Consider the following 17,222-nt stretch of genomic DNA (forward strand, 5'->3'; position numbering starts at 1 on the left):
GTTATAAAATTTTTGTTATTTCTATTTGGTTCCAGATCAACAAAAAACACATATTAAGAGGTTCTTTTGTTATTCTATGTCTAATATTTAGGATATTACGTACGACATGACCCTGTTTTAATAGTTCTATTTAATTGCATCTGTGCTTGTTGAAAAGTGTACATTTCTAAGAACAACCCTATAAGCCTTCTCTTCTTTTAATTGATATGTATGATATACGGCATTAGTTTCTTTTAGATGTCTGGATAAAGTTCGAAAATGGTCGACAGAATTACATAGAATTTTAAATGTATTGTTAGCTAAACTTCTCAGGAAATATTGATCGTGCGGAATTATTTCATTTAATTGATTAGACATATCATTAATATCGTCAACTCCGTAAATAAATATGGAGGGGGCTTACTGACTGGAGCCGGTTTAACTGAGTTGTCATCATTAGCTGTTTCTATTGTTGAAAGGGCCGAAAATTGGTTTTGAATTTTGACATCTATTCCTAATGGTTCAAATGAAGTTTTTCTTTTTTTGAAATTGACTACTTGCCATGAATTAGGAGGTTTCTTGACATCAGAATGTGGTTGAGTGAGGCTTGTAGATGCACTATTACTAGATGATATTACTTCCTGTCTTGAGTCAGAAACTGATGAAGTTGAACGCAGCGAGACCTTTTCCGATGTAAACATATTGGTCCGACCTTCTGGCACTATTTGAAAAAAAAAAAAAAAAAAAAATAAAAGTGCTGCTGAAAGTCATCGTCTGTTGGTGGAAGCTTACGGTGACCATGCTCTGTCCGAAAGTGCAAGGAGTGGTTTCGACGATTCAGAAATGGCAATTTTGATTTTTTTTTGCCGAACTGCAAGCATTGCTCGATGACGATGACAGTCAAACTCAAAAACAACTTGCAGAACAATTAAATGTGACACAAGCATGCATTTTCTTACGTTTAAAAGCCATGGGCAAGAATCAAAAGTGTGGAAAATGGGTGCCACATGAATTAAACGAAAGACAACAAAAAAACCGAAAAACTACTTGTGAAATTCTTCTCGAAAGGCACGAAAAAAAGAGCTTGTTTCATCGAATCGTGACTGGGGATGAAAAATGGATCTATTTTGAGGATCTCAAACGCAAAAAATCATTGGGTCGATCCTGGTCAACCCTCAACATCGACTGTGAGGTCAAATCGCATTGGGAAGAAGACAATGCTCTGTGTTTGGGGGGGATCAGGAAGGTGTGATTTATTATGAGCTTCTTAAACCAGGCGAAACTGTTAATACCCAACGTTATCGACAGCAAATAATGAATTTGAATGATGCATTGCTTGAAAAGCGACCATCATGGGTCACCAGACACGAAAAAGTGATTTTCCAACATGATAACGCCCCAGAACACAAATCAAAACCGGTCAGAGACACCATTGCCGCACTTCACTGGGATGTCTTACCCCACCCGCTCTACTCACCAGACTTGGCGCCTTCTGACTTCCACTTGTTTTCTTCCATGGGACACGCGCTTGCTGAACAGCACTTCGGTTCTTACAAAGAAGTGGAAAAATGGCTCGGTGAATGGTTTGCTTCAAAAAAACAAACGCTTCTACTGGCAAGGCATTCACAATTTGGCGGAAAGATGGCAAAAATGTGCGACAAACGATGGCAAATACTTTGAATGAAATAAATTGTACCATTTTCTTACAATAAACGTGTTTTTTTAAGTAAGAGAGGGCGGTTTGATATTAATACACCTGGTATATATATATATATATATATATATATATATATATTATATTATATAAATATACATTTACATAAATAAGGATTATCTTATCCGTGTCTACAGATACAATTAACAATTGATCATTCAACATATACATTCACATAATTGAGGATTAACAATTGATCATATATCTAATTTTTACAATAAGCTGTTTACTTTCGGGTTGAAAAGATGATCATTGTACCTAATCTATTGTAAGAAGTACATAATATGCAAAAGCGTCCAGTGCATCTGTGCACATACAACTATTATATGTAATAGGATAATAGTAATATAATTTTACAGATTTCTTAACACAATTATTTTTTATGCATATTGTTAGTTTCGAATATCATTCATAATCAGTATTGTAACTAACGAGATTGGGGAAAAGCTGGTTTACATGTAGATTGAATGTTGAAAGATACCATACCCTACAAATTATAAAATTCAATTTTATATTGTGTATTTAATGATAATAGAAGTAATTATCGTAATGTTAAATTTTATTTTGTTTTTCTGTCTATTCTCAATATTTATTAGTTTTGTAAGTTATCATTATATTGTTGTGGATCCGTTGCCAACAATTATGTTGCGTCACGCCAACGATGTCAACATCTAAAATTAGGTTCTTCTGCTGCTATCATAAGCTTTTTCACTGTGGAAATATTTAATTAAACATTTGAAGACATTTAATAACTTTATTTACTTCATTATTCGGTTACACTTAATTCACAATTGATATTTTGAAATAAGACTGATGTGAACTGTTTGGCGTCTACTCGAGAATGAACGGTTGGCTTCGTCAACTCAGGGTTTTTATAATCTCTGATGATGACGTAACCATCCTTCTAGAAGGTTTGCTACGAAATGATTCATACTTGCTTATTTGTCATCGAAGAAACCGTTACGAATGACTCAACTATTCATTTTAGACGTAGTTGCGGTTACAGACCGTTATTCTGACTGCTGCACGTGCATGTTTATCTCTGATACTTTGTTGCATACAATATTGCAAGCTTGAGTCATACTAACTGCGTTATTCATATTGACTGTTATATCGAATTAATAATATTATTTATAATTATTGCAAAGGGTGAATACCACTACAATATATTATACGCGGTGTTAAAAATTTTTATATGTTTTTTATTATGATTATAATTGTATATTTTATAATTATTAAGTATTTTTCTTTTTGATATAAATTAGCCGATACTAAATACGTAAATGAATACTTTCGTTACAAAACGATACTTTTTTATAATTGTTGAGTATTGTTCTTTTTGATATAAATTAGCCGATACTGAATTCATAAATGAATACTTTCCTCACAAAACGATACTATTTTATAATTATTAAGTAATTTTTCTTTATGATATAAATTAGCCGACACTAAATTCATAAATGAATACTTTTGTCACAAAACAATACTATTTTATAATTATTGAGTAGTTTTGCTTTTTTGTATAAATTAGCCGATACTTAATTCATAAATGGATACTTTCGTCATAAAACGATACTATTTTATAATTATTGAGTATTTTTCTTTTTGATATAAATTAGCCGATACTAAATTCATAAAAGAATACTTTCGTCACAAAACGATACTATTTTATAATTATTTAGTAAAGTATTTTTCTTTTAGATGTAAATCAAATTTGATAATTAGTATCGAATAATTATTGTTTCAAACTTCTCAAAATATTGAAAATGATGCTGATTTAACAGCACAAATACAGGCAATAGGATTTATCATAATATTGTAATTCGATCTGTAGTAAGTTTTAGATCTTTCTCGCACTTATGTTTGATTTTGATGAAATGTACTCAATATTCGATACTGAGTAGTATCGATACTTTTGCCACGATACTTTGTTGGTATCGATCTTTTGCCTCGATTCCTTTTTCTGTACTCAGTATCGTTACTTTGCCTCGATACACTATAGTGCGTCATAGGTAAGTCTTGGCGCGTGATCTGTGTCTGTGTGCCCCCGCGCCCCTTTCACTTGTATTTTGAAATAAAAAGATTTATACTCGCTTAAATAATGCGTGTCAAATAGAGTGTCCGGCGCTAGGTGCCGTCTGGCGTTACGGGACTTCTCCCTATCAATAATGTAGAAAATTTAAAAAATTCGATAAAAAAATTTTTAATTAATAGTTTTTTTTAGTAAAAATTAAAAAGTTTTGTAAAAATTTTCTTGGTGATATAATTTCTTGTAATAAATGAAAATGAAGTTGAAATATCTCTTCTTTTTAATTTAAAACAAAAATCTCAACAAAGTTTTGTTTTCCAACTCGTAATTTTAAAGTAATATGTTGGTTTACAATAATTTCTACAATAAGAAAAACTGTTAGTCAATTATATTATTTCTTTGATATTAATTAAACTAACTTAATGATTATGAAATATTTACTTTTTACTAATATTCAAAAAACTTAAAAATACTCACCTTAGCAGCATATAAAGTCACGTTTAATAGTGTTGGATGTTCGTCCACAACTACAAAGTCAATTTCTCGAGGAGCGTACCCTTCTGCGTAAACCTATTGACAAACATCAGTTTTAAACCCCTGTGTATATAAATTTATAATATATGTTGATTATCTAAATAAATTAGAGTTTCATTTATTAGGTATAAAGTATCCCGCAACTAAACAAAATTGTACAAGAATACTATAAATATAATTTAGCTTTTTCTATATGATAATATAATTCTATTAACAAGTATATTGAACTATTAATTAACCTCCAATTTATATACTCCTGGCAATAAAATTCTCCAAAATTCTCCAAATCGAGTAGTCGTAAATCCCACATCACGCCCCTTTATCTTTAAAGATGCCTTCTCAACTGCTCCGCCGTGGCTATCAAATACAAATCCTTGCACACCTCGATGTGCTTCGGCCAAGAATTTTACTAAAGACTTAAAGAAAAAAATATATTAACATAGCACTATGCTTATACAATCTATCAAAATTTTATAAATTTAATAATGAATATAGTATCTCTAAATTTATAATCGGACATTTATTGTTAATAAGGTCATACCATTTGATTATCTTCCCAATATTTTCGCAATTCATTTGCGGGCGGATATTTGCAACAGCTTAATTCCAATGTTATTTCCATACAACCATACCTTAGAGGAAAGAAATAATGGTTAATAATACAGTTATTTTGTTCTAAAGTTTAAAACGCAGCGTGCTGTAAACTACAGTTGATCATCTTAGGTGTCTTCTTACCAAACGTAGTTATAATCCTGCATGCCGCCCGTGAGAGGATACCATGCTGCACCATTCGTAATACCTCTGTCGAATCGCGGACCTGCGCCCTTACATGCTACCCCGTGCGACATCTTCGCATGATTCGAACTGTATGTTAAAGCCAAATGCTTGAAAACGTCATCGTCAGGTGTTAAAGATGGTGAAGATGCATAGCTCTGGAATACTAAATCATATGACTGAGTTATTTTCACTAACATTTTCAAAACACATTAACAAAAAGACAATTGATATTTGTAATAATAAATGTTTTGGTTAACTATATTTTCATAGCTATATTGATTTGAACAAATATTTAATATTTACCAGCATTTATTTCTCTTGGTCTTATAATATCCTAACAGTTCAAATTGATTCTAATATAGCAGATATGCAAAGATTTTAGATAAAAACGTTTAGAATTAAAATAAAAAAAATTACAATAAATTATATTTTAATGAACTTTTATATAAAATTTCTAGTGCAATTGAGCAAATGCTTCAATACAAAACATTTTTTTTTTCATAACATATATCAATGTTTCACAAATATTTTCTATTTGCTCACATTTAACATAAAAATTTACTAAAAAATATAATTTATGTATTATTCATATTCCATCAATAAATGTGTCCAAGAGTCGTGAAACACATTTCTTGCATGAATTTGTTTAGTTTCTGGCCCTGACCATAAAATATATATTTGATAAATTAAAATTCAGTTAAACGCAAATAATTTCATGAACTATACTATTAATATTTAATAAAAATAAACTTCAATAATCTCAAAAATACATTTTGTTTGCTACATTTTCTACCAATAACTTGTCACCAATTCACAATTGGCAACATAACAATACATAATATTTGTTAATTAATTTAGCATATAATCTTCTATATATATAAAAATAAGTCGGGTTTTCCTTCCTGACAAAATAAAAGAACGCACGAACCGATTTCGACAATTTTGCATTAGTTGGAAAGGTCTCGGGCTCCGCAAGGTTTATAGCTAAGAAAATTAGTGGTGTATGGCATCGTGCCCTAATGCAAATTGCTGGAACTTCACGCACCGTAATTAAAAATTCGAGTAATGACATTAGTGAGAATTATCAGAATTATGCTTGGTTAAGTCAACGAACAATTCATGCCGCAAAAAAAATGATGTACACGCACTGAATTTCACCATTCAATCAAAAATTGCTGGCGATTTGGTGACATACCAATGATTCCGTCTGGTCTTCCGTTTGACTTCAAACGATTGCAATTTCCAGTTTGCCTTGCGTTCGCAATAACAAGTCGCAAGGCCAATCGCTTAGTGTTTGCGGGATAAATTTCAAATAGATTATTTAGAAAATCATTGTTTTTCACATGGGCAGTTATACGTTGCTTGTTCACGAGTTGGAAAACCATCCGCTTTGTTTGTGTTAACGTCAGACCAAAAAACAAAAAATGTGGTTTACCAAAGAGCACTTCAATGAAACGGATAATTTGCGGATTCACTTTCATTTACTTAGAGAAGTTCAACTAAAAAAACACTTCATGTTTGCAATCAAAATAAATTCATTACTGTTGTATAATAAAACTCAAATTTTTCGATTTCAAATATAAAACAAACAAAAAATTTCTTCATCTTTCTCACGAAACCATCTGGTCGCGAAACGGAGTTCGTCGGGTTTGCTAGTCTTCTATATAAAAATGGAGCTCTCGATCAAATGATTCGGTAAAACTCGAAAACGGCTAAACCGATTAGGCCAGTCTTAGTCTTGAAAAATTCGTGCCAATCCAGAGATGGTCGGAAAGGTGAGATATTATTTGAAAATCGCGTAGAAACTTTACATTTTTAATTTGAAAATTTTTGTAGAAACGTAGTAATTTGAATAAAACAATGAACGGTGGCAAATGTCAAACGTTTTTGACAGATGATGTTCAATTACTTTTAATAACATGTTTTACGTTTATATTTTATAATTATGATTAAATTGTAGTAAGTAGTTTTATTTGTATACAAAAACGTTATTAAACGGGCCTCAAGTGTTACTATAAACTAAAAATTTCAACTTTTTTGAAATGTTAATATGAAAATGCACTTCTTGCAATATTTTTCTCAAACACGGTTCTCTGAAAGATCTCATTTGTATAATTAAACCCATATACCCATTGGTTTTTATAAAACATTTTCTAGGTTATAATATTTTTTATTTATGTTATTTTAATTCAGAACCTAAATTTGGTATCGATCAAAGGGGCATTTTGTCGAATAACGTTTTCCCAGTTATAATTTCCTAGAATTTATCGAAGAATAGATAGTAATATATGAAGGTTCGGGGTTAAAAAGGACCACCAGCGATGTGTCAAAAATCAGTAAAGTTAAGCAATGTTTAACAACAATATTTGAAAGTAGAGGGAATAAGAATAAAATAAGACATTAAACCTGTCTATGGAGTAAATAGGTCTAGATAACAAATTTTTGAAAGACATCAAAAAAGCACATTTCTACAATGATAAAATAGCTGCCAGTTTTACTGAACGTAGTCAGATAGTTGTTTGTTTGAAATGTGTTGTTTGTTGTGATATAATTCTGTGCCTCGCCCTGCTCTACATATATACTTTTCATTAAATTTACGTTAATTCATCGAATGTTATTTGAAACTTTTCAAAAAGCAGGTCAAAGTAGAAATAATTAATTCATTTTCTATCTCTCCTCGCAGAAATTTGAAATTTTTTTATAAGCTCAGTAGTATTACTTACAATTATACACAAAATCCAGAATCTAAAAAGAATCTAAAAAACGTGAAACGTAATGAATAAGTCGAAAGACCAAAAATGACTAGGATTTGATTATACCATGTTTTCTATAGAAAGTGTATAAATCTTCCAGTTTGATTGTATAGACACACTAATGGGGTTTATTGTTTTTATAATATCTAATTGTATACAGCATTCAAACAACACATCCTTATGCACTTAAAGTATTAATATTTTTGATTCTCTAGAAATGGTTTAGGATATACCTTATTTAGCAAAACATCGTTTGCCGGGTCAGCTAGTAATATATATATAATCATCAACTGTTAACTTCAATCAACCCCATACTGGACTATCATAGAAACGTATTATAAACCGTTGTATTCAAATATTACAATATAATCATAGAACAAATGATCTTTACACTGTAGCGTAAGATGTACTCCTCAGCAGAGGGTCTACTGTTCGTAGATCGTTCGTTCGTGTTCGTAGATCGTTAGTCTAGACACAAGTCAAACTGAAATTGAAATTATCAAAAATATAACATTTCGACTATAAATTAAGATTTTTAATATATCCTACCGCCAAGGTTGGATCTGAATGCTCTCAGAGAACAAATCAAATTTTAAATCTGTTCAGTATTCGAGGAGCCTATCGCGCCCAAACAACGTCACACTAACTTAACACACACACACACACACACACACACACATATATATATATATATATATATATTATGGCGCGCAATAACGTAGACGCGCGATTTCGTGTGGACGGGGTCGCAAGTTCAAGCCCCTGGTCTGGCAAACCTAGCATCGGACAGCAACGATGTCGTCTTTCACTTGAAAATATATATCAAAAATATGTTTTCAATTGAAAATAAGCCAATTGCAAGCACTGCGGTATGAAATGGCTTTGGAAAAATTCACACACTATTCTTCCCTGAATCGAGTTGGTGTTTTACTCACAATCAGCTCACGGGCCTGCCCGAGGGCAGTACTACCCATTACTATATTACGAGATATATTATAGATTACATTGATATTATAGTTAATGTATTTTTTTATTTTTAAGTCAAAAATCAATCCAATCATCAAAAATATTTCAAAAACAATTTTATATTATTCATTTTAAATATATCTGTTCTAAAATAATACAATTAAAATAAAGTTTGAATTGCTACTATTTAAGGGTTTTGTGTTTTGATTCTAAGGTTTTTGTATTCAAGTTCTTTTCCCAATTGTAATGTGAAATGCTATTAATTAGTCGTATTAATTTTAATTAGGTTTAATACTTACGAGAACAAAGTACAGATGATCTGCAAATACCTGAGCAGCAGCATTAATGATTTAAAAAAATATTATTAACAAAAAATATTTTGAAATAGTATATTGAAGTTAATAGATTTAAAGCATGAACATTTTAATAAATAACATATTTTAGTGATGAATAATATATTATGAATTCGCAAAATAAGAGCATATGTTAAGAATAAATCATATGTTCTGTCAAATACAATAGCATGGCTGTAGAGTGAACAAGCTATGCAATGTGTCAATATAAATATAGGTACTAGAAAAGCTGACAATCACACAACTTCTGTCTCCCAACTTTTTTTTATTTTATTTTCATTCTGCAATCTATAAAAATAATTATATTTAGCAGAGAATGCTGACAAGTTTTTTACAATTGATTGTTTACAAATTAGTAGATACGTCTAAAATTATATATAATATAAAAAAACTAAAGACAAATATGAAGAAAAAAAAATATAAAAATAAACTATATTAGATCTCGAGGTAGTTTCCTTTTGAGCCTGGTCGGCTGACCTTCCTGGTATAAGTTGCATGCTAGTTGGTTAGGATGTGCGTCAATTAGATTCTTATAATTACAGGCAAATATTGATATATGTTCTTGAATTGTAGGTATACCCGTGTCTTTGTGGAGGATCCATGTTGGCGTGTAATGAGGAGCGTTTAATATTTGCCGCAGGAATTTGTTTTGTGCTCGTTGTATTATATTTAAATTGCTCTTTTTAGCAGTACCCCAAAGTTGTAATCCGTAGGTCCACACGAGTTCATATATAAGTAATTTGTTGTAAGTTGATAATTCTGATTTTCTGTTTAGAAGCCAATGTAAATAGGATTTTATTAATAAGAATAAAGAATCTGGTAAACATATTTTAACTTTATACATTAATCCGGTATGCCATACCTTGCCAAATGTTTGCTTGAGATCCAAAAAAACCGCAGAACGGTACTCTTTATTATGTGGTGCATTGTTAATTACGTTTATTATTCTGTGAACTTTCTTAATTGTTGAATGCTTGTCTCGAAACCCAAATTGATGGTTCGGAATAAAACTTTGTTCTTGTAGGATTATTTTAATCCGTTGAAGGATTAGCTTTTCAAATATTTTTGATATGCAAGACAATAAACTTATCGGCCTGTAGGAAAATAATAGATAAGGGTCTTTACCTGGTTTGACTATAAGGATTTTTTTTAGCTCTTTTCCAAGACTGCGGAAAAATTTTCATTCTCAGTATAGAATTGTATATTATTGTGAGCATTCTAATAGCTTTTCTTGGAAGTTCTTTAAGCATTTTAATAGAAATCCTGTCTGGTCCAGGTGATTTTCTAGAATTTGATTTTGCAACTTCTTGAGTTACTTCAGCCGCAGTAAAACGATTAACATTATGAGTCACTAGCGACGGTGAATCCTAAAGAAAATCATAAATGAATTGTTCATCATTAGAGTTGCATTTACGTGAAAATGGCTGAAATGTGAGGCGCAGGTGTTCGGCGAATGCATTAGTTTTTTCTTCTGGACTTCTTGCCCATGAACCGTCTGTTTTTCTTAAAGGAGGAATTGGTACAATTGGTCTTTTTAATTTTTTAGTTGCTTTCGAAAGAGAATATTTTGTTTCACTACACGCAGAAAGATTATGTAAGTAGTTTTCAAAAGAATCATTTTTATAATTTATTATTAAATTTTTCAGGTCTCTGCACGCACTGTTAAATTTTCTTTTATCTATCGGTGATCTAGTTATTTGCCAAATTCTTCTTAATTTCCTTTTCTGTGCAATGATTTTTTTAATATCAATGGGCACAGAGTGACTGTGATTGTGATTTAGAATAGGAGTCGATATTTTAGCTGCTGCAATTAATGTATTTGTGAAGTTGTTGATACCGATATTCAAATCATTCTCACTTTTTAATGGAATATTACAGTTAATGGTGTCTTCGATGTATTCTTGGAAAAATTGCCAATCGGTAAATTTGTTTGTAAGCGAACTCATAACTTTGGTTGGAGTATTAGTGGAGTATTTAAGAATTACTGGTGAATGATCAGAACTGAAATCTAGTCTTGAATTTATTTCAACACGCTCGTTTTTAATATTTTTGGCTACAAAAAAAAACGAGGAGGTCTGGAATTTTGTTCAAATCAGTTGGCCAGTATGTGGGATCACCCGTAGAGAATGTCAGAAGATTATTATTATTTATTGTATTATACAATTGACGGCCTCTAGGTGTTATTAGTCTAGATCCCCAAAATGTGTGCTTTGCGTTATAATCACCTCCCGCAATAAACAAATTTCCAAGGCTGGCAAAAAGAGTTGTAAACTGATTTTCAGTAATTATGTGCCTTGGCGGACAATAGATTGCCGATACTGTAATTTTGTGAGTCATTAGGTCAATTTAAACGTTTGTCGTTTGTATGTAGTCAGTATAAGAAAGTTCTGTCTCGTAATGTCTTATGTTTGACTTGATGATAATGGCAGTGCCACCGTGAGGTCTGTCGTCCGGGTGATTTGTGGTATATGTGTGATAATTTGGAAAACGAATATTGTGGTTTGTCTCGGTAAAATGCATCTCGGAAATTAGCATAATGTCTACGTCGTTGGCACTTAAAAAATCTTTGAGTTCATGGACATGATTGTTCAAGCCGTTCGAGTTCCATATGCAAATTGTTAGTTGCATAGACATAATTATTTTTTGTTAGATAAAATAGTTGTTAGTAAATTAAGCATTATGTCCATTTGTTCTGTCAATATTTTAATCATGTTTTTAAGTTCTGTTAAGTCATTAGATTTATTGTTAGTATTGTTTTCAGAGTTACTATTGTTTATTGAGTTCGTTGAGTCAGCAAGTAAAGTTGTGTTGTTTCTTGTAATATTGGAGTAAGTTACACCCGGTTTTTAGTAGCATTTGGATTCAAATTTTGCATATTACTTGTTTTCTGACGTAATGAAGTGTTTTTTTTTTCAATGTATTCTTTATAGACGTGCCAGCCTTTATAGTTAGCAGGGTGATTTTCATCACAAAGGACACATTTCACTTGGTCGACCTTTTTTTCCCACTTGCTTGAAAAATCAATTTTATAAAAATCTTTATTATTAGGTTGTTGTTCAAGCTTAATTAAAAACATGTTCAGAGAGAATTTTGAGATTCTGCTTTTTATGTTGTCAATACGACTTTGTGACCTAACTGTTGGATTTCATTTTTGAGCATATCTGTATCCGTGCTGAAATGTAGGTTTTTAACCACTATTTCAAACGTTCTTTTACATTTCTCCTGGAAAGAATGCATTCGAGTACCCCTCTCTTTTAGAAGTTTAAGAATTTTGTTGTAAAGTTTAGCATTATCAAGATTAACTCTAACTTTAGTTCCGTCAATAACTTTTATATGATAAAGATTTTTTGCTTCACATTCTAAAAATTGACTAATGGTTTTATATCACGTACCTCATGTATAAAAATTGGCAGCGGTCTGTTAACTGGGCTGCATTTATCACTTGAGTCTTCAGTATAAGGATTAGCCAAAACTTCATATATATTGCTGGTGGGAGTTGGGTTTAGCCAGTAATTCGAATTTAAAGATGTTTTCTTACATGTTGATTCTTTATTTAAATTTCTTTTAATTTTTTTGTTTCTTACTTCAATCCATTCTGAATCCTTACTGGTGGTTGCTTCTTGATTAAATTAATTTTGAGATTTTGAGAAATTGAGTCAATATTCTGATGTGAAGAATCTTATTCAACAATATCTGTATTAGACCTCTTACACTTGTTAGCACTCGTATAAACCTTTTTTGTTTTGACTGGGGAGCATTCTAAATCCATCTGATCGGTATCCGTATTTAAAATTGTTGACATTTTCAAGTAAAGGTTATTAATTCCCCCGTAGGGGAATATTTCTCTATTACGTACTCACACAGGAAAGTTTCTATTCGAATTTTTAGATCAAAATCATAAAATTCCTTCAAGTTATTTGCAAATTAAATAAATTTAATAATTCTCAGTATTATGAATGTCACAATATTTTGTTTGATATGATCTCCAAACTTAACGAATAATTCTCTGTTTTTCAGATCTGCTCAAACTAAAAATGTTAAATTTGAAGGATAAGGACAAGCGCGCTGTTCAGACCAAACTTTTTGATTCAGCGCTCCTAAAAAAATTTTGAAAAAAAAACAGCAGATAAAATTTACAACTTTGTACATTGTATTGAAAAATTATTATTAAGGCGTCTATGAAGCACCGTCGAAGAAAAACAATTTAAGCGAGGAAAGAAAACTTATTAAAATAAAAGCAGAGCTGCAATTAAGCCATCCCTTACATTCGATACAAAACTAAAATAAATTTTAGATATCAGTTCTTAAAAAATCATTTACACAAAGTTTTCACTGATATAGTTAATGTCTACACAAAAATTAAAAACATACTACGCAAATGTCACTATCCATTTAACACCTAGCCCATGCCGCAAAATCTATGCAAAAAAAATACCGTAACTTGACTCCTTACATCTATATCCGAAGCAGAGGTCTGCAACAATTAAACAAAGACCAGAACATGTCAGAGCGCGAGCGAAAAACTAACAATGGTGGGCACATCTTCTCTTGAGAGGCCTATTGACTGTGGAACAGAGCGTTGCTACTTAAAGTACAGGTGTATAATGTGTCTTGATGTACGCGCAAAAGGCGCGTGCTAAAAACTTCCTACTGGGGCGCCGAAGTGTGTCAATTGTAAGAGTGAGCATCATGCCAATTGTTCTAAATGCACTACACTCCTTAACTACAAGGAGAAAATTGAAAGTGACGCTTTTAGAAGAAGACTAATGTACAGGCCAGCAACAATATCAGTGCCGCTGACAAAGAGCTTATCTTCAGCTTTAAGTTCGTTATCCTCAATTTTTCGTTCAACAGTCATCAATCCGAACTTCAATTCAGTCTACACCATCACCGGTTAAATCTGCACCATCACCGTCACTATTTTGAAGATTCAAACAACATTCCCATAAACTACACGCGCAACATACACATGATGCACTTCAACTCGAACGGACTCAAAAACAACGTCGACGAACTGAAACAGGCAATAAATTATGACCTGGTCATTGTACTGATTAACGAGACACATTTGAAACCCACGAAGAGTGTATACTTTCACCACTACAAAATTTACAGAAACGGAAGACAGACAGACGCAACGAGGATAGGGCACTGAAATTTTGATAAAGTCTTCCATCATACATGAGTATTGCTAAACTTGACAGCGGGTCAGAAAGCAACCATCGTGTTAATTCACATCCCGGCAAGAGCACTACTACAGATAGTCTTACAAAACCTACTCGACTCAGATACATACGTTTTAACGAGTATAGCAAACAATTTTAACGCACAATACACATTTTAGAACTGTAACGCCAACAACGCAAACGGAACCAGACTTTACGAATATTTGAACACATAACCACAGATGCACTGTCCTGACGCGCTCATCAGTTATCCCGCTGGAGCGACACACCATCATAGCACAATAGACCTGTCGCTTACGAAAAATTCAAGCGTGTCTTCGGAACCCACAAATAAAATGCCAATATATCAAACGCAGGCCGAATAAATCGATAATAAACGAATCTATTTAAAATTTTACAAAAATTTAACGGCAAAAATTTACTTATAGACTACTACTGACCCGAACTTTCCGACTTCGTGGAAAACTTTTACCATATTTCGCATATTGAAGCCGAAGAAACAGCCAGACGCACCGCAAAATTACAGAAAAAGTACTGCTCAAACGCGATCAAAAGAACTGTACACTACACTCACTGACGCAACTAATAGCAAACACGGTACTCAACTTCAACAGACAAAACCATACTGGATTGGTGTTGCTTGACTTAGAAAAGGCGTTTGACACAATCTGGATAGACGGACTAATACATAAACTGAAAACCCTCAATTATCACCCAACATCACAAAACTACTTCATTAATACCTTGTAGGCCGCTATTTCACCGTACAAATAGACGAAACACACTCGACGGTTGAACAAGTGACGGCGGGAGTACCACAAGGTTCAACCCCGGAACCGTCACAGTTTAGTGTCTACATCCATAACATTCAACAGTGACCATCACCTAGACTATTGACCATAAAAATACAGAGACTCCATAGATAAACAAGTATAATATGAAAGACACATATATACATTGACAAACTATACGAACTTGTGACAAATCAAAATAAACCCACTAGACTGAGTCACTATTTTGTTTACAAAGATCCATAAGTCCACTACACTGACTGACTTGGACAAAATGAAAATAATGAGCTACGAAGTTGAATGATCCGAGGATGTCAAATTGGAGAGATCTTGCACCATAGACTCACCTACAGCAAACATACCGACATCAAAATTTTGCTAATGTTTGGGATGGTAAATTTGCTGAGACCTCTCTCGAACCAGAATAGCCGGCTGAGGGTGACACTTAACTTGACATACTAATGCGACCAATACTGTTGTACGACGCTCCAGCATAAAAAGTAACAACAAAGACTAACCAACAAACCCTACAGACTATACAAAACAAAGCTTTACGACTAGTACTTAACAAATCCACTGACGAGACACTATGACGGCAAAATACATACATAAACAGTACATACATTTGACCGACAGTACTCGATCAAATGAAGAATCTCACTGGAATCTTTTACCTAAATGTGGGGATGACACCAATAGCAACATACAAACCCTTGGCCAATATACGCCAGAAATAGTTTAGTATGGCGATTTCCGAGCAAATTAATCTTTTCTTTTATGTATTATGTTTTATGTAATTATTTATTTTTCTGAATATTATTGTGTGATTTTTCTGAGAAAGTTTTGAACCTTTCCTTCTTTTTGTCAAATTTATATGATATACTATATTTTAAATCCTTATTATTATTTATAAAACAGATATGTTGGACTTAATACCTACGGGTAGAATGTCTGAATAAAAAGTTGACAAAATTTTGTATATATATATATATATTATAATATTGTATGCCTGTTGTTTGAATGTAACGGGCAACGCTTTGAAACCTAAAGTGTGTGTGCTCTATGGATGTGTAATATGCTTGGTGTCTGATCCTTACGATGCGGAAATGAGTTCAGTTGTTGATTCGGCGTTCGGTGTTTGGGTGTTTGGTGAGGGAATTAATAAATATATGTTGTAAAAAAGAAATACTGTGTTTTACTTAATCAATTAATACAGAAAAACTTAGTTTGAAATATTTAGAATTGAATTTGATAAGCATTTTTCAGGTTCCGATTTCTACAAACAATCAGGATTGCGTTTTCTATAAAGACTTTTACGCTTTTATATTTATTGAATAATTTTCTGTTTGATGGAAGATATGCTATGTATGCCCTTCATCATCGTATATACTCGACAAAGCCTACATGAGAGCAATACAATTCACTTTCAATAACCCTCTATAAAAGAATTCAAAATTGGTTGTTTCTCATTTTCCTATGACATCATTTTAACAATATTTTTTTTATTTTAGTCTTAACAATATATTTTACTTACGTGAATTTGGTGTATTATCAAATGGATAACTGGCTACAAGAGCGCCTCCATGCAATGATCCTGATAAAACAAATTGTATTTTCTGTATCCATTCTTTGACGGCATCTGTTTCAGGTTGACCTCGTTTATTATTTTGTTTGAAATAGTCAGGAAAATTCCGATTCAAATCAAAACCGCGTGCATTATACCTGTTCAATTAAAGTATATTTAATTCTTTTTCATATTGTTAAGTTAAGTTACAGTAATAGCAAATAATTCGAAAATAAAAAATTATGCTTATCTTTACATTTCAAATGTTTCTGGACATTTCAACCTACGACACACCTTAGAAAAAAATTATATACAATTTATTACTGTCATTTTCGAGAGCACGGATCAACCGATTTACGATCTACGATCAAGAAGGTCTACCCATACGTTTTGAGTTCCAATTTGACTCTTCTTCAGTGGAAGCAAAACACACAAATAATTAATACACTAAACACAAACAAAAACATGCCACAAAAATTATTACTTTGCAACATAGCATATTAGTGAAAAAATAAATAAATATGAATTATACTTCGAAGTAGAAAAAATACTTAAAATAATAATTTCAAACATCAG

At 32.1% G+C, this 17,222-nt stretch overlaps 1 protein-coding gene across 1 annotated transcript; it reads right to left on the reverse strand.

Moving 5' to 3' along the window:
* Positions 1-3,806: 3,806 nt before the first annotated feature.
* On the reverse strand, positions 3,807-16,804 carry LOC113381179 (carboxypeptidase M-like; the record flags this gene model as incomplete). The annotated part of the gene is made up of 6 exons (XM_026620153.1): positions 3,807-3,852; positions 4,200-4,292; positions 4,496-4,672; positions 4,798-4,888; positions 4,992-5,196; positions 16,617-16,804. Coding segments are annotated over 6 exons (769 nt in total), but the record flags the coding sequence as incomplete, so codon positions are not given.
* Positions 16,805-17,222: the final 418 nt, after the last annotated feature.

This window comes from Ctenocephalides felis, unplaced genomic scaffold, assembly GCF_003426905.1.
Source record: "Ctenocephalides felis isolate EL2017-DRISC unplaced genomic scaffold, ASM342690v1 CF-g0.4_SCAFFOLD_02668, whole genome shotgun sequence".
Taxonomy (NCBI): domain Eukaryota; kingdom Metazoa; phylum Arthropoda; class Insecta; order Siphonaptera; family Pulicidae; genus Ctenocephalides; species Ctenocephalides felis.